Source organism: Lottia gigantea, assembly GCF_000327385.1.
Source record: "Lottia gigantea unplaced genomic scaffold LOTGIsca_173, whole genome shotgun sequence".
Classification (NCBI taxonomy): domain Eukaryota; kingdom Metazoa; phylum Mollusca; class Gastropoda; family Lottiidae; genus Lottia; species Lottia gigantea.
The window spans coordinates 87,579-108,016 of NW_008708187.1; the positions used below are offsets into that span (position 1 = coordinate 87,579).

The following is a 20,438-nucleotide window of genomic DNA, read 5'->3' on the forward strand; positions in this document are numbered from 1 at the left end:
CACGTGTCGAAATATGCCCACTGGAACTGTACCGACATGATGTTAAAAGAATCACCATTTTTTCACTTTTATAATCCCTTAAGTTTAAAATTGGTTATAGTGGATCCAACTTAGTCATTTATTGAGGTCAGTCAGAGCTTATCTTGGTGGTAATGCACACAGCTGTTCTCTTACAACAAGTATAGTGGTCTAACTTTTAAAATTGCAATTTTTGAAACCATCTAGAAATTTTTAAACAATAGTAGTTATTTGTAAGTGTATATAATCCTTAGGGGCATTAAGTTTTTTTTTAAATGCCCTGGACCTATGGGTATAAGACTGGATGAACTTAGGTGACAGAAATTTTTTTTTTGTATTGGGGATACTGGTAGCATCAATTTGCAACAATTTAGAAAACCTCTTTCTTTATAGCTGGACTGTCTGCAATCATAATAACCAAAATCTCAATGAAAACATGTTGGTTTTACAATGTTCTGGGTCAGAAAGAACTGACCATATATTTATCACCATTAATATCATTCTTTATGTATTTATTTCTTTTCTTCTTTCAGTTACACCTAGAACCTAACGATGCATCCAGCAGAGGAACTGGAAAATATTGCTAAAAGACATGGTTTCCAAGTCTCAGAAGAACAGTTTGCCAAACATATGGATAGTGTAGACCCCATTGCCCACCTCCGACATGAGTTTCATTATCCTAAAATGTCTGATGTAGCTCACAGTAAGTTTCATTTTATTATGAATGAATAGATAAATGATTGATTGAATACATTGATTGCAGACATACATCTCTCTGAATTCTAATTCTCAAAAGAGACATGAAAAACTTGACCTTCAAATACAGAGAATTTACCAAAAGATTAATGTCTGCTATTTTTCTCTTTTTATTTTGAAGCTGATCTGAGTTTGGTACGAAACGATGAAGATTGTGTTTATTTCTGCGGAAACTCTCTCGGTCTGTGTCCTAAAGCTACACGGAAATATGTAGAAATGGAGTTGGACAAGTGGGCCAAAACGTGAGTATGAATTGAAATGAAATGGAGTTTTACATCCTACTTTTCTGCACCTAAATAAGCATATGAAGACAGTAGATGCTAAGAGGCATAAATTGATTCTTTCATGATTTCAAGAGATCACATGATTCTTTTTTCAGGGGAGTTCAAGGTCATTTGCGTGGTGAGTTACCATGGGCTTTCTGTGATGAAAAAATTGATGATACCATGGCAACCATAGTAGGTAGGTAGCCATGTTTCTCTGAAGGTTGCAACTGGTTCATTTCTTACTTTTCTGTGACTCATTCCAGATTAATAATGATACCTTGCCAACGATCCCTGTAAAGTTTCTCATTTTTCCTTGGATTACTGCACTCTTCCTAGATCTAGCAGCATTCATGAGAAAAGTGTGCTCATCCATCCAACCAATCAATTTATAGTTAGCTTACTTCTAACCATTAGGCTTGATAAATTGAGTTATTAGAGCTGTACTGCAACTGTTATCATTCTCTTATTTTGATAGAATAATCAATATAAGGTATATAGGGCATTTTCTATACACCCACATAGTATGCAGCTACATTCCAGATATTTGACATTGTAGGTGGGAAGCCAGGAGAGGTCGTTTTAATGAATGGATTAACAGTTAACTTACATCTCATGATGGTTAGTTCAATTTTCATGCTTTAACAAATCTGAAGAAATCAGTAAGAATCAGGGTTGTTACAGATAATAAGAAAAATGTTTTTCCATGAGGAAAATCCTGTCTCTCAGGGTTTCGACCAAACCTTTTTGTGTTTAACCCGCTTGCATTATTTCTATCAAATTTTCATGCTTTAACAAATCAATGTAAAATCAGTAAGAATCAGGGTTGTTACAGATAACATGAGGAAAAATGAAATTGACCATCCCTTTTACCTTTCAGATCTCTTTTTATCAACCAACCAAAGATAGATTTAAGATAATGTGTGAAGGGAAAGCTTTTCCCTCTGACCATGTAAGTTACTGCTTTTGAACCTTGGCCTTGACACTGAAAAGTGTCCAGTTATTTGGATGGAACAATAAACCAAGTACTCCTTGCTACAGGTTGCGGATATTAAAGTCAGACAGTTGTAAACAGACAAAAGAATACTAATATGGTCCTAGTAAAATTTTCCTCATTGTACATTGAAAGGCGTTGGCAATCCTTAGCTTAATATAGTACAGAGATGAAGGATATACCTCCAATTGATTAAATTGTGACTGGATATAGAGATGAATCCTAACGTCTTTTGAATCATGGAACCCCCACCGGGGAAGCTTACTAGACAGCTTTATGTAATCTTTGATCTCATCTATGATATTTTAAATCGTTTCAGTATGCATTTGAGAGTCAGATAAAACTGCATGGCTTTGATCCAGCATCTTCTATTGTCCTCATCAACCCAAGGGAGGTAAGTCCACAAATTTTTGCTGACCTGTTGGTAGAAAATTTGCCTAATTCCAAGTTTAACTCACTAAAGCGAGAGCGAGTATTCAATGTAAATTCCGTCACCTCAACTTAGATCTATTTTACTAGCTGTACTCTCTTCTTATCCAGGGGGAGACAACTTTAAGAACAGAGGATATCCTGGCCAAGATTGAAGAGGAAGGCCAGACAGTGGCTCTAATCTGTTTATCTGGTGTCCAGTATTACACAGGACAGTATTTTGATATCCCTACTATTACCAAAGCTGGTCATAAACAGGTAAATATAACTGTGGGAAATAGGAGGGAACGCTGGCGTCCAGTCAAAATTGGAATAAAAATGGGAAAAGTGATTTCATGGGGAAAGTTTTGCCAATGATTAATAGATACTGAGCTTACACAGTTAGATATAACAGGGGGAATTAGAAGGGAATACAGGGGGAAAACCTGTTCGATGGAAGGATGTAAAGGGAATAAGACTAAATAGTACTAAAATTAGAGGGAAAATTTACCAAAGGATTGATAAGGGAAAAAGGACAGTATAAATGGAAGATGATTCAGGGGGAATTGGACTTCATATGTTTTCTATTTTCAGGGATGCTTTGTAGGCTGGGATCTGGCCCATGCTGTAGGCAATGTACCACTTTCACTGCATGACTGGGGTGTGGATTTTGCCTGTTGGTGTACATACAAGGTAACTTTTCTGGCTTCATTGGTACAAGAAGACAGTGAGCAATGATGGAAATTTCCATAAAGAGAGTACTATATTGTACTTTTTTGCTCCAGATTGAACTAATAAAACTTCATGCTATGCTGTGTTCAATGAGGGAAATAAACCCATAACAGCAGCTGAAGAAGACTTCTGTTTTTCTATTTCAAACTGCAGAGAGATCTTAAATATGCTCAGCCTGTAGCACTCAGGACCTTCTGCAACAGTTGAAGTATTTTTTTTCATTTTTATCTCCAGTATTTGGCTAGTGGTGCTGGTGGAATCGGTGGTGCTTTCCTCCACGAAAAACATAAAGACAACCAATTCCCCAAGCTACTGGGCTGGTGGGGCCACAAGATGGACACCAGATTTGTGATGGACAATGGTAAGTTGCTATTTTTAGTAACATTCACTCATTCACTAAACTCAGCAGCACTTGCTTGCTTACCTTGAGCTCTTGGATGAAAAGCACCAAATATCTCCATAGTATCTTCACCTCCTCCTTTGTCTGTGTCAAAATACCATGGAATGCCCATCTGTTTTAGCACCAGATGTCTACCAGTTTTATTTTGCATTAATCCCAGATTTTATTGTCCTATATTTTAGTAATGGATCTGTCTCCAGGTATCTATGGTTACCGCATCTCCAATCCAGCAGGCTTACTTTGTGCTACACTCAAGGCCAGTTTTGAGGTATGTCTAAGAGAAACATATTAACCTTAATATCTGGAGAGGTACATTTTTCTTTGATTGATTGGTTGGAGAACCAGACATCAGATTTGAATTTAGGCTTCGGATTTGAGAACCACATTTTTAAGATATCCAAATTTTTTTTTCTTAGGTGTTCAAGAAAACATCCATGGAACAGCTGAGAGCAAAATCAAAGTTATTGACAGGCTATTTAGAAATGATGATAGAAAAAGAGTTTGGAGAAGAAAATAACAAAACTGGCGTCAAAATCCATATTTTTACTCCCAAAGACCCTGAACAGCGTGGAGCTCAGCTGTCTTTGTCATTTAGTATTGGCATTAAGGACATCTTCAAGGAACTTTGTAAACGTGGGGTCATAGTAAGTATTCTTTTTTTAAAACTGTTTCTTTGGGCAGCACAACCTGGTTTGTACCAAGCTGGTAGCCCATGGATAGATCAGTGGGCAGCCCAATGAAAGACTTTGGGCATTAACTTGAATTGTCATCTGCTAGCATCTGCTACCATCTGTCATCTGGTAGTCTTTTTCGATTAGACTGTACTACAGACCATGTACATAAAAAGTTCCCTCTGGAGCTTAAAATCAAAAGAGGACTCAATCAATGCACCTGCGATCTCCATGAGCCCAAAAAGTCCAGGATTAGCTTTAAAAGGTCCAGGATTAGCCTTAAAATGTGTAGAATTAGCCCAAAGATGAAGGATGTAAAACTCCTTAAAAATTTCCTCAATTTTACAGTGTGATGAGCGCCTACCTAGAGTGATTCGTATCTCACCGTGTCCCATGTATTGTTCCTTCCATGATGTCTTCCGATTCATCATTTATCTCAAGGACTCCATTATTGCTGCCAAAAACACTGCAGTCAATGGTTGCTAAGGATGTTATCATGGTTACTTACTCCACAATTTTCATGGTTGCTATAGGCAGTTGTCATGGTTATTATAACATTGTTCGTGGTTGCTAAGGACAGTTTTCATGGTTGCTATGGGTAGTTTTCATGGTTACCAATGGTTACTAAAAAAATTATCTTGCCACCAATCTTATGGATAGTGATTGGAAATAATTGCTCAATTGATTAACCTCGTGGAGATGAATGTTTTTGGTTGCTGTGATCAGACGGTCAACACATAATTTGGAAGGACCAGAAATACCTCTAACGAATCCCCTGACCCACCCATTCCACTCTCAAATTTCCTATCATTTGACCCCCTTGAAAATTCTGTTGCCCCATCTCAGCTCCCTATCTAATAACAGTGGATCAACAAGATAAGTAAAGACCCATGCCTCTCCCCCCCTGGGAAAGTTTTTTTTTATCATAGGCCTGTGGACTTCGTTCAACCAGTCCATATAGTAGTTGAGCCAATGCCGTATAGTTTATAAAAAACATCACAGCTGCTTGTATAAGTTAGATAACTGTGTGTCCCTCATGCGTAGACGTAGAATTTTTTTTAGTATATTCCCATTGTGGAAGAATGAGACCAACCCATGATTTTGTAATGAAATAGAAACTTTACAATTGTTTTATTATGATTATATAAAATAAGGAATTTGTGATAAATATAGGCATTTATTTCGAGTAAAGAATTTTTCTTTTTGTAATTTTCATTTCTTTTTGGATGGGTCATGAAGTAGATTCAGTGCCATAAATGTTTTCCATGTTGTGTAAGATTCTTACTGATTTTACATTGATTTGTTAAAGCATGAAAATTGAATAAAGATAATGCAAGCAAGATAAATACAAACAGATTTGGCCAAGGAACAGCTGGGAAAAATGGAAAAACATTTTTCTTGTTATCTGTAACAACCCTGATTCTTACTGATTTTTTTTGAGTAATTTATTGTTTTCGATTGTCATTAATCTCATTGTTCTGAGTCCTGGAATATTATTCATATTCATGACAGTGCTGTAGGTCATGAAAATCTAATTGGTCATGACGGTGATATGCGTCATGGAAGCTGTTATTGAAAATAATATTGCATGACATTTCTGAGTCATGAAAAAATCTAATTGGTCTTGACAATGCTGTGTGTAGTCACAATGTGACGTGTTATGTTATTATATGTGTTGTGATAGTGATATGTGCTATGCCAGTCTATGTGTTATTACAGTGTCATGTGTCACAGCAGCTCTATGTGACAAGTTGCCATGCCATCAGGGTCATCATTTCTTGGTCATGAAACACATTCAAAAACACCCCTTTCAAGGTTTTGGTAATAATAACAAAAAATCATGGAAATATTTTATTAAATTGAAAAAAAAAACCTTTTATAAGTATTACAATAACAGATATCTTTAAAGTAAGTTGAAAATTTAGACATAGATTCTCTTGTTAGGAAGGACAATTTGAATACATATTTTTGTTTATGTTATTTTCAATGGGTTACTTCACTCATTCAAGATGGAACAATCTAGTTTGTCTTGATGTTGCTTGGTGCATTATTAAAATTTGTGCAAAGTTAAAACAAGAATCCACTGAAGTTGTCACAAAAGCATGTATTGAGCAGAGTAATTTATTGGTTGAATTTATGAACATGCTTTTCGTGGAAATGTTGTTAGATCTGGAATGTGTGAAGTAACTGAAAAAAAGAAATAACCCGAAGTAATATGTAGAACAGTATGTGTGTACATAGACGTAATAAGTCATATTGGGCCTAGTTTGCCCATTAAGCCTGGTTTGCCAGCTAAGGCTTGTTTGCCCATTAGCTCTAGATTGCCTAAATTGCCTAAATAAGGGAAAAAAATATTTTGGTTCAAAGAAAATCGGTAAGTTTGTCCCGTATTTGGCAGAACTTCGGAAAAAATTTAAAATTTATCCATTCACTAGTAACAATTAATAATATTGAAAAATTGTGCATTAAAAGGTGCAAACTTCGTAAATTTCATAAAATTACAAAATATACATTCAAACATGTGCAATTTTGGTGCGTTCACAATATCATAAAACCACCAAAATTGAGCTACATTCCACCAAATTTGAATTCAATTCAACTCAATGGCAGTGATGGAACAATTATTCCAAGTAACACAATGAAATTTTCCATTAGGTACTATGGAGTTGAATCGAGTTCTTAGTCACCCCTATGATTTTCAAAGGGAAAGGTCAAAAGTTCAAAGTATATCTGTAAGTTTCAGAAACTTGAACTGAGTGCATATCACAAGACGAAGATAAAAGTTAAATTTACTATATAAAAACAATAACAAAGACAAAGAAAAGATTTTCAACATAAACGAATGCGACACGAAATCGCAGATAACGCATTACCCAATGTGATCACATCGAAATTTTCGCGCTATAGTGTGGATCACGTCAATTTTTGTTTTCTTTTAATGTGATCATGTCAATTTTTGTTTTCTTATAATTTGATCATGTCAATTTTTGTTTTCTTTTAATGTGATCACGTCAATTTTTGTTTTCTTTTAATGTGATCACGTCAATTTTTGTTTTCTTTTAATGTGATCATGTCAATTTTTGTTTTCTTTTAATTTGATCACGTCAATTTTTGTTTTCTTTCATGTGATCATGTCAATTTCTGTGTTCTTTTACGTGATCATGTAAATTTAAATGCGATCGCCTGTTACATTGGTTTATCGTTGAAAACCTCCGTTGATCCCATTGGATGTGCAGTTGGTGTTTCATTCATCCTTCGTTAATATAGTGCGGAATGAAATTCGCATAGTGCCCAAAGGCATTCGTACACATTTCAATGAATAGGTCATATTTTAGGCTGGGATATATTAGTCTGATAAAATCTGACACTTTCTAGTCTGGGATTTTGATGTATTCAAAGTAACCAATCAGCGACCATGTAACATCTTCGAACATCTACAAGGACTGGCAGAAGAGAAAGAGTCTGAGTTTTTCGGACTAATTAACTAATTGCTAAACTAATAAAATCGATGTCGACAAAAATGGATATTAGTATGAGAATTTATATGTAAATCTAACAGCAAACAAGGGAAATAACTGTGAATAGTGTAGTCTGATACTTTGCAATGTTAACGGTTTTTAAGCCTATTGGCTTACCAACGTCTCACTAAGATTTTTCTAACGAAGAATATAAATGGTCGAGAATTCTTAATTCAAACTTGGCCACACATGCCCTACACCTAGCTTGCCATTCAACCATCTTTCCACTACCGAATAAATAAATCTATGCCTAAAACCTTCGCCGGCACCAATGCCTTGTACGCGCCATTTTGGATTCTGTTGTAAAATTTCGCGCCAAGACTTTTAACGTCAAATTTATCCATAACTCAATTATGGAAGACAAAAGGGGCAAAAGAAAGAAAGATTCAAAAGTATAATAGAGTCGTCTCCCTTGTTAGGTTAAATCTGATTGGTTAATGAAGTAGCACTTGTGATTGGTTAACAGCCGCCTACATACCACAAAGCAGATACTTAGAAAATTCTGAAAAAACAAAATGGAGGACATTTATTAGCAATGCAAACTCGGGGATCTCCGATTTGGTCTATCCAAAGTGGCTTACTTCGAGAAATTTGCATCCATCTTCCATTGTCTCTTCGTGATGCTCGAAGTCTTTTACATGCCAAATTGTTATGCTTTCCCTTTCAAATTCATAGCGTGATGCCAATCCAATTCATAGCATCACGTCAGATACCAAATCATAGCGTCACGTCAGATACCAAATCATAGCGTCACGCCACCTCAAAATCATATTTAAATTCAGAGCGTCGGATACGGAATCGTTTCGTTGCAACGTCCGACGTTCCGAAAGAGACAAGCCGTAGTGACTTACCTTCGTAACTAATTTGACCATCTCCGTCCTTATCAGCATCTCGTAAGACCTCATCGACTTGAGCGTCCGTTAAACATTCACCAACGGACGTTAACGCAACTCTCAACTCGTGGGCACTGATATATCCGTCTCCGTTCTTGTCGAAAGCTCGGAAGGCCTCCATCATTTCTGCTTCGACTTGTTCTTTGGTTCGATAGCGTGGGGCGAAGTGGTGGAGAAATTCTTCAAAATCTACAGTACCATTTCCTGCAAAGATAATGCCACGATTCAAATGATGCCTCAAAGGTGGTGTGACTTTGGTCGAAGTCTATCCCTTGATCCGGTCGATACATATTTCTATCTACATTTGATTCAATAATGGTAGCTCGAGTCGGTTCAATATTTATCCCTTGAAACCAATAGATTCTGATATCATTTCCCCAAATCTTTAGGTTGCGGAATTTTAGTGCTGTCAAAGGTCTCATCAACAAAGTTTTTCTCCGGTTCCAATTTTTGGCGTCTTGGAACAATCTTTGGCCTGTTAATTTAGGATCTTCCGGCTTGTAATTAAATGTTATTCAATGGAAAAACATGCGTGACTATGGAATTAATAGCACGATGATAGGAAACATGTAATCGGCAAATCTTAAAAATCAATAGTATCTAAACCGCTGGGTGCACGCCGATTATGGTTATCTTCTGTAAAATCTGGCCAATTGGTCAACAGAATTTATCTGTTATCTGTTTATATCTGTACTCAGTAATTTACAGGATAATTGCTAATTGCTCCAGTCAAGCTTACGGAAATAGAACTTCGATCAATATTCGAGCAGTCACGATTAACTGGTTTTCAATATATGGACTAGTGTTAATGAATTAGCCAGTTTTACAATGCCTACAAAACATTCTCCGAAGGTGCAAAGTGGGGTTGATATGTCAAGGGTGTGCGAGCCTGTTCCACATCTATCCCTTGATCCACTAGTAAGATGTTCTCGCCGACACCCAGCCCAATTACACGCACATGTGCGCGCACTTTGTGCCACCTACGTCATCATTTCAATTCATCAATTAGCAATCCTGTTACTTAAAAAGTATTCGATGTGCTACCTACGTCATTATTCAAATTGACCAATAAGCAATAGCGTTACATAAAGAGTATGCTGAATGATTTTCGCGCCATATTTGGTTTCAAGAAATCTAATTGGTCGAAGACTAAGCCATCAACCAATCAAATTTATTGACGCGAATATCCAGTACTTACCGTCCTTATCGACGTTTTTGACGAGTAAATCTATATCTCCTTCTGACATACATTGACCAAGGCTATGGACGACATCTTTGATTTCCCAGGCGTCGATACAACCGTCGCCATTTTTGTCAAACAGTTCAAACGTTCTTCGAATATCTGAAAAATACGAAATTCTAAATTTTAAGTAACAAATTCAAAAACGTTTCGTCAGCTTGCTAAGTAAATATTTAGAACTGTCAATTTCTGGCTATGAGTTTTTAATTGGTTGACATTCTGCTGTTGGGTTTATCACCCTCCGTCCTTTTCGACCCAACGTAGCTATATTGATTGTTTGTCGCTCTGCGATTGAGATCGTCACCAGTAAATATTGTTTATTTGGTATATTTGTGTTGGTGCAAACATGATTATGGTCTCAGGGGGACGTTTTTCCATAATAACCCAAGAATAGACATTTTTGACCTTTAAGAGTATTATAATATAATAGCGAAATACACTACGGTATTGTAAATAATGATTTTCGTTGTCAATATCTTAAGATCGATAGAGCTCTCTTAAAGGGATACATCCCCTGAAATTTTGATTTAAAAGTACTGTGCCATATAGTTTAGAATCCGATGCCGGAGTAATAAAATAACGATATTCACTATACTCTTCGATCTTTTGGTTCAAAGGTACCACGTAGTTTATAATCTGTAGTATTAGGCGATATTCTAAACCGGAAATGATGCCAATTTTCGTCGAATAACTCGAACTCGAAGCGTTTGGGCAATAAAGCGAACTCACTGAACGGGAGGTAGCAGCCAACAACAATAGGGAAATAGAATAATTAGGTGACATTATCCCTTTAGATTTGGTAAACAACGAAATGAACATAGAAAATTTAGATGGCGTCATCCCTTTAATTCTAGTAAACAAGCAAATTCCATAGTAATTAATTTTTAATCGGAAGGTTTCAGTATAGATCAATCAATGTTTTCTAGTAGTAGAGTAGAAGTCGGTCAAATAGCGAGTAAATGAGTGAGGGATGGTCGATACGGCCTGCGTAGTACAAGCCACGAACATATTACTTACAGGCTCGTAAAGTAACTTTACTAAACTCGTTTGAGAAACCATATTACGTGTCGGATGCTCTTGTTGATCTCGGAAAAAATTACTTATATGCTCGCCAAGTTACTTAAGTAAACTCGTTTGAGAAACCATGTTACGTGTCGTTTGCTCTTATTGATCTCGGAAAAAAATTACTTATATGCTCGCCAAGTTACTTTAGTAAACTTGTTTTAGAAACCATATCACGTGTCGTGTGCTCTTATTGATCTCGGGAAGAAATTATTTCTAAACTCGACAAATAAGTTTACTTAACTCGTTTAATACACAATATTTCAAGTCAGATGCCCTCACTGATCTCAAAAAGAAAAATTACTTCCAGGCTCGCCAAATTACTTTACTAATCTCGTTTTAGTTTTCGTGTCGGATGCTCTATATCTATCGACTCGGGATGGAGCAATTATATTTTGTTATAAGATCACAGACCAATTAAGGTAATTCACTGGGTCTCTGGGGAGACAGAATGTAATAAAGCTTACGACATAATATCAGCCGATTGGAACGTCTGTACTCATGGAAATTGCTGACTGGACAGTTTTGGTGGAGTGTTCCAAAGAAGGTCCAGAAAGTTGGAAAGCTTGACAATTTTGGACGCATCAATTAGCCACTCTGTGGGGATGTGTGATATAATAAACTTACGACATAATATCGGCCGACTGGAAAGAATGTGCTCATAGAAATTTGCCGATTGATCAGTTGGTGGGGTGTTTCAAAGAGGGCTTCCGGGAAAACGGATCAAGTTCCTCTCTACTCCTTAACTCCGATGAAAGTTTGAAAGATATCATAGGCAGACTTGCGCATTAGCATCATCGAACAGGAGCAATTAAGTTAGCTGTCCATTGGTTGTTTGGTTCCTACTGGCCAACAGAAGTGTTTGTCAATCAATGTAAGATCGATCAGGGCATTGTGTTGTAAGATCGACCCATTATTGAAATTCTGTACGTGACCAGCTCTAAAGAGTCTCTGAAATGTGATCAAACTTAACAAAAGAGATCGGACAAGGTCATTGTAGAATAGTAAAAACCAAAATAATAAACACTCGAAAAAGAGTGTGCAATCTCTGAAATAGATACTGGGTGAACAAACCCAGTGGTAGAGTGGTATAATGCGTTCCTTAAAGGGTAGATAAAACAACTAAATATTGTTTGCCATGTGAACTCTCCTAAACCGAATTGAAATTTGAATAACAAATAACAGCGCATCATCAGGTGTTTCGGGTAAAAAGGCAATGTGGACTCTCTGAAACGAATTCCGAGTGGGCGATTCGACCGATAAAGTTTGCTTAATGCATTCCTTATCGGGTAGAAAAAAGTAAAAAAATATCTTTTTGACAGTCCATGGTAGCTTTAACCTTTTTATGACCAACTACATTTCTTTTCTGAGTTCATGGTAGCTTTAACCTTAGTAACAAAATGACCGTAAAGGTTTGTAACGTGACATCTCTCAATTATCAGCCAATAAACTAATTTCATTGTTTAATCCCAGCTTCTTCACTCGCTACTAAAGGGTTAAAAAACAACTCGGTGAATGAAAAATCGATAAAGCATTACCAGCAATAAAAACAAGACATTTGAAAGAGAAAAAATGACTCGTTCGAGTTGATGTTAACTCACAGTAAACCGTTATTTTTGTTCATTATTATAAACCGTTTTTCGGGTTATGTGAAACCGGTATTTTAACATAAATAGAACTGGCTCAAATTAAAAAAAAACGGTTTTAAAACCATCATTTTGACGCAAACAAAACTGGTCCCAAAAAAAATGTTTTTCATATTATGTGAAACCGGTATTTTAACAGAAATAAAACTGGCTTAAAACGTTTCCTCGGGCTATGTAAAACCGTCATCTTAACATAAATAGCACGGGCTCATATAAACCGGTCCTCGAGTTATGTAAAACCGTTTTATATTTGAACCAAAACCAAACTGACTCCAATAAAACGCTTTTCAGGTTATGTGAAACCGGTAGCCAACTTTGGTTATGTTAAACCGGTAAATATCGGGTCCATATAATTTACACTGAACCGATATTCTGCATTACGTAAAACCGATTTACTAACACAAACAGAACAAAAAAGCCTTCTACATTATGCTTTGCTTTCGGGCATGTTTTCCTAAATTGTAAAACATATTCTAAGGATATGCAAAACCGTTTTAACACAAATACAACTCGACAGTGCAGCTCTAAACGGTTTTTACCGTTATAAGAAACCGGTCTATTACCAGCAAACAGAAATGGAGAAGAAGGTCAATTTGTAAGACCAGCTTCTACACAATTGATATAATTGAATGGCTGTTTTTACCCCGGGGAATTGAAGACGTGAAACATTGCTCGACATCTGCGAAAGAAGTGTAACAATGATGGCGGATTTTGAGTCTCTTTCGTTTGGAAAATTCAATTACTCGTGAAGTACTTTAGTATCCAAAGATGTTAAGTGAATTTCAGACCCATGTTACAGGCTATGCACGTTAATGATCCTTTGACGGTTGGAAATAGCATAACTGCGCCTGACTAATTTACCTCTTTGCACACCGTAAGGCTTCAAGGAGCAATACTTTACTCACTTTGATTTACTTTTCGAAAATTTCTTCCTAACTAATACGTAATCCTAATTGATCAAATTTTGACCCGAAGGAAATTCGATTCAATCAAACAAGGCTGATATTGTCAAGTCACTTTAGATGTACAACAATTTAAATGCCTTTCAAACTGAAACGTAGTCGTAATTTATCAAATTCTGACCAGAAGGCAAATGGATTTAATCAAACAAGGCCCATATACATTCACGTTTTTGGATGTAAAACTCCAATTTATTTCATTTATTGGTCATGAAATTCAACTATCAATTCAATCAAATAAGAATTTCATTTCGTAATCTAATTGATTAAATTTTGACCCGAGGGCAAGTCGTTTCAATCAAACAAGGCCGATATTGCCTTATAAATTATTGGAATTTGCCTGGCAGTTATTACGTAACGGGTTTATAAAGCCATTTGCTTCCAGTTAATGATTCTAATGGGCTCTATTTGATAGCATTATTTCATTATGGCTGATCGATAAACCTACTAGTTTCTTTCCTGTTTACCGTTCAAGTGGTCATTATTCAATGTTTATGTACAATTAAAGGAAATGGTTACTTTGAATTTGAATTTATATTGCATACCCTAGCAATATAGCATGTGAAAAAACTTAGAAATAGATTATGTTATAGAATATAGCATGATGTAGAAAGATAATAATTATAGCATTATGTAGAATAACATTGTGTAAAGTAGCATCATAAAGAATATAATTATAGCATGGTGTACAGTAGCATCATAAAGAGTATAATTATAGCATGATGTACAGTAGCATCATAAAGAGTATAATTATAGCATTATATATGATAACATTGTGTAAACTAGCATCATAAAGAATATAATTATAGCATGATGTAAAGTAGCATCATAAAGAATATAATTATAGCATGATGTACAGTAGCATCATAAAGAATATAATTATAGCATGATGTAAAGTAGCATCATAAAGAATATAATTATAGCATGATGTAAAGTAGCATCATAAAGAATATAATTATAGCATGATGTACAGTAGCATCATAAAGAATATAATTATAGCATGATGTACAGTAGCATCATAAAGAATATAATTATAGCATGACGTACAGTAGCATCATAAAGAGTATAATTATAGCATTATATATGATAGCATTGTGTAAACTAGCATCATAAAGAATATAATTATAGCATGATGTAAAGTAGCATCATAAAGAATATAATTATAGCATGATGTAAAGTAGCATCATAAAGAATATAATTATAGCACGACGTACAGTAGCATCATAAAGAATATAATTATAGCACGACGTACAGTAGCATCATAAAGAATATAATTATAGCATTATATAGAATATAATTATAGCATTATATATGATAGCATTGTGTAAACTAGCATCATAAAGAATATAATTATAGCATGATGTAAAGTAGCATCATAAAGAATATAATTATAGCATGATGTAAAGTAGCATCATAAAGAATATAATTATAGCATGACGTACAGTAGCATCATATAGAATATAATTATAGCACGACGTACAGTAGCATCATAAAGAATATAATTATAGCATGATGTAAAGTAGCATCATAAAGAATATAATTATAGCATGATGTAAAGTAGCATCATAAAGAATATAATTATAGCATGACGTAAAGTAGCATCATAAAGAATATAATTATAGCATGATGTAAAGTAGCATCATAAAGAATATAATTATAGCATTATATAGAATAACATTGTGTAGAGCAACATTTTGTAGTCTAGCATTATATAGAATAACATTATATAGAATAGCATTATATATTTTAGTATTATGAAGAAGGGCATATAATTATAATGTTATATAATAGGATAGCATTATGTATAATTACGTTTATGGAATAGCATTATGTAGGATATTTATAGCATTGTATAAATCTATATAGATTATCATGCTATGCTATAGAATAATGTAGAATAGCCTATTATGCATTATGCACTATAGCATTGTGCTTTTGTGTAGCATAAATGATGGCATAGCACTATGTATAAAAGGGTTTCATGGAATAGCATAATATGATGAAGAATTATATTATATGTCGAAGAATAGCATTATATACAATAGCATTATTTAGCATAGCATTTAGTCAATACCACAAGTGATATACCCTACTTGTCCAAGTTAAGGTATCCTATCTTAGAATTGAGAGAAATTGGAAAGCGATTATGGAACCCTATAGCACAGCTTTAGAAAGTTCTTCAAAAATGGTACCCTCGTGCGGGGTCTCATCGGACAGTGATGAGGAATCGACAATAAAAAAAAGAAGATTCCGGATGAGAAAATAAGCGATGCAAAAAATAATAAAATGAATAAATTACCTTCGATTTGCCTTTCTGATAACCTGTCTATTCGATCACTTCGTCTGCCTTTTTCGTCAGCACCATACGATCTTTTTCCCGCGTCGCTCGCTTTAGTATTTCCTTTGTTTTTGTACATTTTTTCGTTGCAGACGTGAGAAAACTACCGGCTCGCAGAAAACAAAAAAAATACCAATTTATTCCAGCCTTAATCGAAATTTAATTTATGTTACCGGAAAACGACTTCCTAGAGCTTAAGACTTAAAACTTGTGTTCGCGTTCCGATTCAATAAAATGCTTTCAGTTGTATTGGAAAACTCTAGTTGCCATGGCAGCGCGAGAAATTTCTTCCCCAGGATCAATAAAATGACGTTTGATACCATTGTCCAATGGGGATTGATTCTTATTTTATTAACAGATATTGTAGAATGAACAATTATATTCACTTATGTGTAGCCACGGGTGTCCGTAGCGGGAGTGTGGGGGGAGTGGAGGGGGGCTCGTCGACCTGCGAACATTGAGATGTAGGACGTCTTGAAAATAGTAAAAGCGGCGGAGGGGGGCTTGTATCATGAGTGAAAGAATTGCCTGGGGCCCCTCTTGGATAAATTGTGTTGCCTCTACTCGCCCCCCTCACCTGATATTTCAGATAGAAACGCCACTGTTTTATAGGTGGGGGGGAGAACGTGTCGAAAATGGGTAGGGAGCACGTCGACCATTAATAGGTCAGAAGCATGGCTTTGGGGACGGAATATCAGTTCGACAATAAAATAGAGCTGAGATAAACAGGGAAGGACGTCGACTTGAAGATAAGATAGGGAAAGGGGCACTTCCACATTGGAGTTCGCATCCACCATGACGCGCTTTGATTGGTTAAAAATGATCTCGTTAGAACAAAATAGCTGTAGAAAACTTCTTAGATTACTATGGAGACGAAGAATATCAGAAAACAAATAAAGATACGAAATCGTACTTAAGTTTCATTAGATTAGGTTGATTTGAGACCCTTTGCCTACAATACTGGTATAAAGCACTCCTCCTAACTTAATAATGAGTTGCCTTCATTGTGCTTATCGTCCGTGCATTAAGTACCGGAAATTCATTCAGCAATCCTACTTTACTGCTTTAGTTTACGAATCAATAGTCTTATTCATAACGACTATTTATAACCTGAGAGCATAAATAATTTAATAGAGACTACAAAAGGCTTTTTGTTCGCTTTTCTAGAAAATTGTCTTTCAGACTGTGTTGTGTTGACGACATTCATATTTTTTGCAAGAGCTTGTTGACGTAGCTTAGAGTATGATTATTGATTATGTTTTTCATGTTGCGTTGGATCTAATGGGCATTGGGTATACGTAACAGAGAGCTTTGAGCGGGGACCATTAAGTGAGATTTTTGGGGATATATATTTTATCTTTGAACTCGACTCTTTGCATTCTGTCTTTTGATTTTTGTAGATTAAGTTGTCGCACTTTTTACAGAGGGTAGAATTTTACCTAGGGTCCTAAAGTGACAAAGGGGGTATTTCCTACCAGCGGAACTCTGTTGTCCGGAATCTAGAGTCCCCCCTCTCCCTTCCTATTCAGTGCTGCTTTGAATATTAGCGACTTATTTGCCATGGATCTCATTCTTATAGTGGTGCCTTCCTATACAAACGCAGTGAAGTACAAGAGAAATTTGACCAAAGGGAAGCAACTCCAAAATTTGATGTTCAAATCAAACGGTTGTGTTCTGAAGCCTTTCCAGATAATTGGAACTTCGTGGATCTCCCAAGGGAATGTAATTATATGTAGGGTAAAGTTCTGCTATTAGGATTTTTCTGCATTGAGTGCCATGGGTTTGAATCCCTTTTCTAGGTTCTTAAGAGTGAGTCTAGATCTGTTGACATTGTACAATGAGGGAAACTTTACTTAAAATTTTATTGATAATTCATAACAACTTCTTTGTATTTGATACAATTTTCAGCCACTTTTCAGTTAAATTCAGTCATTATTCAGTCATTATTCAGTCACTTTTCAGTTCATTCAGTCACAATCACTGCTTAAATCTTCTTCAGTTTCTTCTTCAATCTCGGAATCTTCTTCACTTGATTCTTCTTTCTGAACAGCATTTTTCATCGAGATCTTCATCGAATTTCCCTGATGCTTCTTTTTGCAATGTCTGTGCAGTGAGCGCTGATGATAAAAGGCCTTTTTACAGTAGCCACATTTATGTGTTTTTGAGCCAGTGTGGATTGTTTTGTGGTCGTTTAAGTGAAGCCTGGACATAAAAGACTTCTGACATACATTACACTTATGTGGTTTTTGGTCTTTATGTATCAAAATATGACTCTGAAGGGAAGAATTCGATGTAACGCATTTACCACAAATCTTACATTCGAATGGTTTCTCTCCAGTGTGGGTAATGCGATGTCGTTCATATGTGGCATGAACGAAGAACTGTTTATCACATATTTCACAGTATATCAAGTCATCTCCTGTATGTGAACGTTCATGCAACCGAGCATAATACGATGATGTGAACTGTCTTGGGCACTGTGAACATTTGAATTTCAAATTTTTGTGTTTGCTTTTAATGTGTCGGGTCAGTTCGCCTTTCGCTTTGTATGTTTTTGGACACTGTTCACACTTGAAATCGCGGATGTTCGAATGGATGACATAATGTTTCAACAAATTGCTCTTGGTACTGAAACATTTGCCGCATATTTCACAAAAGTTTTGGGTGGGAGTTTGTTTCTTTGAATACGATTCATAATGCGTTTTTGCATGATTATGCATGTCACTCTTTACTTTGAAAGCCTTCCCACATTCGTTGCATTTAAACTGTTTTTCTGTTGCATGCCTTAACCAGTGCTTTTTTAGATATTGAGCAGTTGAAAAGACCTTGTCACACATATCACACGCATGCACATTCTCGCTGGTTTGGGATGCGTGAGACATGACATGAATATCATACAAAATTTCAGTCTTGAACGTTTTGTTGCATATATCGCACGTAAAAACTTGGTTCTTACGTGCTGATCTATTTTTAGTCTTTTTCTGCCGTGCTCCGGCTATGGGCATGGACTTTGCATGAGTGACTTCATGCTTCTTTAAAGTATGTGTATTGGAAAACCTTTTATCACACACGGAACAGCTGTAAGGTCTGGGATTTTGAGCCAATTTCACCTTTAATTTTATGGGCGAGGATTTTCGCCTGGTATTGTAAGGATGCTCGCTACTTTCACAAGTGTGTTTCATCAAGGCAGTTGCATTCCAAAAACGCCTTTCACACTTATTGCAGACATTGTCCAAATTTGAGTCATACTTCTCCTTTGGACTTTGGTTTAAGTCTTGAGACTTTAAAGGCAGCTCTGTCTTGATAAGATCTTCTAGATGTGATGCTTGTGATGCTTGTGATGCTTGTCTACTGGCCGGCAAACCATGATCAGCTTCAATGTATTTCAACAGCTCTGAATTCTTCATGTTCATCAAGGATGCAGGTGTGTCTTTAACATATTCGCTCAAGACCAGATTTTTATTTTGGGAACTGGACTTGAATTTCATTTCAAAATCATTCCAGGCTGGTTCGTCCACCATGGAGTCACTGAGATCTGACTCAGTAACTGAAGAGTCATCATCACTTGCTTCTGTTGCTTTGTCTGAGAGTTCTTCTGGATTCTGTACTGGCACTGGTACTCCAGGAGACTCCTCTAGGATCACTGTACCAGAATCATCGGTTCCAACCTCCACATCACAAGCCACTTCAATGTCATTCATATCCACTAATTCATACTCTGGTTCCGTGGTGATCTCCACCAACTTGTGACCTTTGACCTGAACATGCTGACTGTTGTGTATCAGCAGTTCTTCAATACTTTTGAACACTTCGTAGCAGATTGAACATTGGAACAACATCACTGACCTCTTTGAAACTTCATCCATCCTGGACAACTTACTTCTCAATCCAACTGCAAAGAGAAAATAAAATGGAGTTTTACACCCTGTTTTAAACACAAATTTTGATCAACTTTTCATTTTACCTTTTGTAAACACAAGGCAGGGGTGTGGGGTATAGTTGTTTAAATAGTGGCTCAAATTCTGCAATGCGTGTCACCTTTTTTTTTAAAAAACAAAGGTCAACTTTTACTTTCGCTTTTTATAAACTTTGCTTGTTTAAGACATTAACGGCCATTTTGGCTGGAATTTTCAGAATAACAAGTTAGCAACCTGTGTACAAAGGCTTTCAACATTCAGATATTGTCATACGTCTTCAATTTGTAGGCCTACGATTATAGTTTTAGTTTTTCGTATCTTCAAAGTTGATTTTCTCCACCATTTTTCTTTTTGGTCTTTTAACTACCGAAAATATGAAATCACTACCGACATCGTCGCAAATGCTTGTGAATGATAAAATATTACACCTTTCTGAACACGAACGTAATTTTATTAAACAAAATTCAAACAATTCAAGATTTAAAGAAACATAGCCTAGGTTAACAATCGATTAATAAGACATTTATATTTGTTTCAGTTTTTTTTATATAGTTCATTACGGTGTTTAGACACGCCCTCTAGTTTTCAATCTTGAAGGTGCAAAGAGTCCGATAACCGGAAGT

The 20,438-nt window shown here is 36.0% G+C and overlaps 4 protein-coding genes across 4 annotated transcripts; 1 reads left to right on the forward strand and 3 right to left on the reverse strand.

Moving 5' to 3' along the window:
- Positions 1 to 169: 169 nt before the first annotated feature.
- LOTGIDRAFT_226289 (hypothetical protein) lies at positions 170 to 4,728 on the forward strand (the record flags this gene model as incomplete). Its single annotated transcript, XM_009051884.1, has 13 exons — positions 170 to 251; positions 552 to 721; positions 896 to 1,016; positions 1,154 to 1,236; positions 1,597 to 1,658; positions 1,918 to 1,989; positions 2,351 to 2,425; positions 2,572 to 2,718; positions 3,034 to 3,132; positions 3,406 to 3,532; positions 3,754 to 3,839; positions 3,988 to 4,215; positions 4,591 to 4,728. The coding sequence occupies exons 2-13, from the start codon at positions 571 to 573 to the stop codon at positions 4,726 to 4,728; spliced, it is 1,389 nt and encodes a 462-aa protein (XP_009050132.1). The 5' UTR covers positions 170 to 251; positions 552 to 570.
- A 3,782-nt stretch (positions 4,729 to 8,510) lies between these two features.
- On the reverse strand, positions 8,511 to 10,002 carry LOTGIDRAFT_142024 (hypothetical protein; the record flags this gene model as incomplete). Its single annotated transcript, XM_009051885.1, has 2 exons — positions 8,511 to 8,857; positions 9,852 to 10,002. Coding segments are annotated over 2 exons (498 nt in total), but the record flags the coding sequence as incomplete, so codon positions are not given.
- A 7,863-nt stretch (positions 10,003 to 17,865) lies between these two features.
- Positions 17,866 to 18,903, reverse strand: LOTGIDRAFT_142047 (hypothetical protein; the record flags this gene model as incomplete). The annotated part of the gene is made up of 1 exon (XM_009051886.1): positions 17,866 to 18,903. One exon carries the CDS (start codon positions 18,901 to 18,903, stop codon positions 17,866 to 17,868), a length of 1,038 nt encoding a protein of 345 aa, XP_009050134.1.
- Positions 18,904 to 19,008: 105 nt separating this feature from the next.
- On the reverse strand, positions 19,009 to 19,764 carry LOTGIDRAFT_173817 (hypothetical protein; the record flags this gene model as incomplete). The annotated part of the gene is made up of 1 exon (XM_009051887.1): positions 19,009 to 19,764. A coding segment is annotated over one exon (756 nt), but the record flags the coding sequence as incomplete, so codon positions are not given.
- Positions 19,765 to 20,438: the final 674 nt, after the last annotated feature.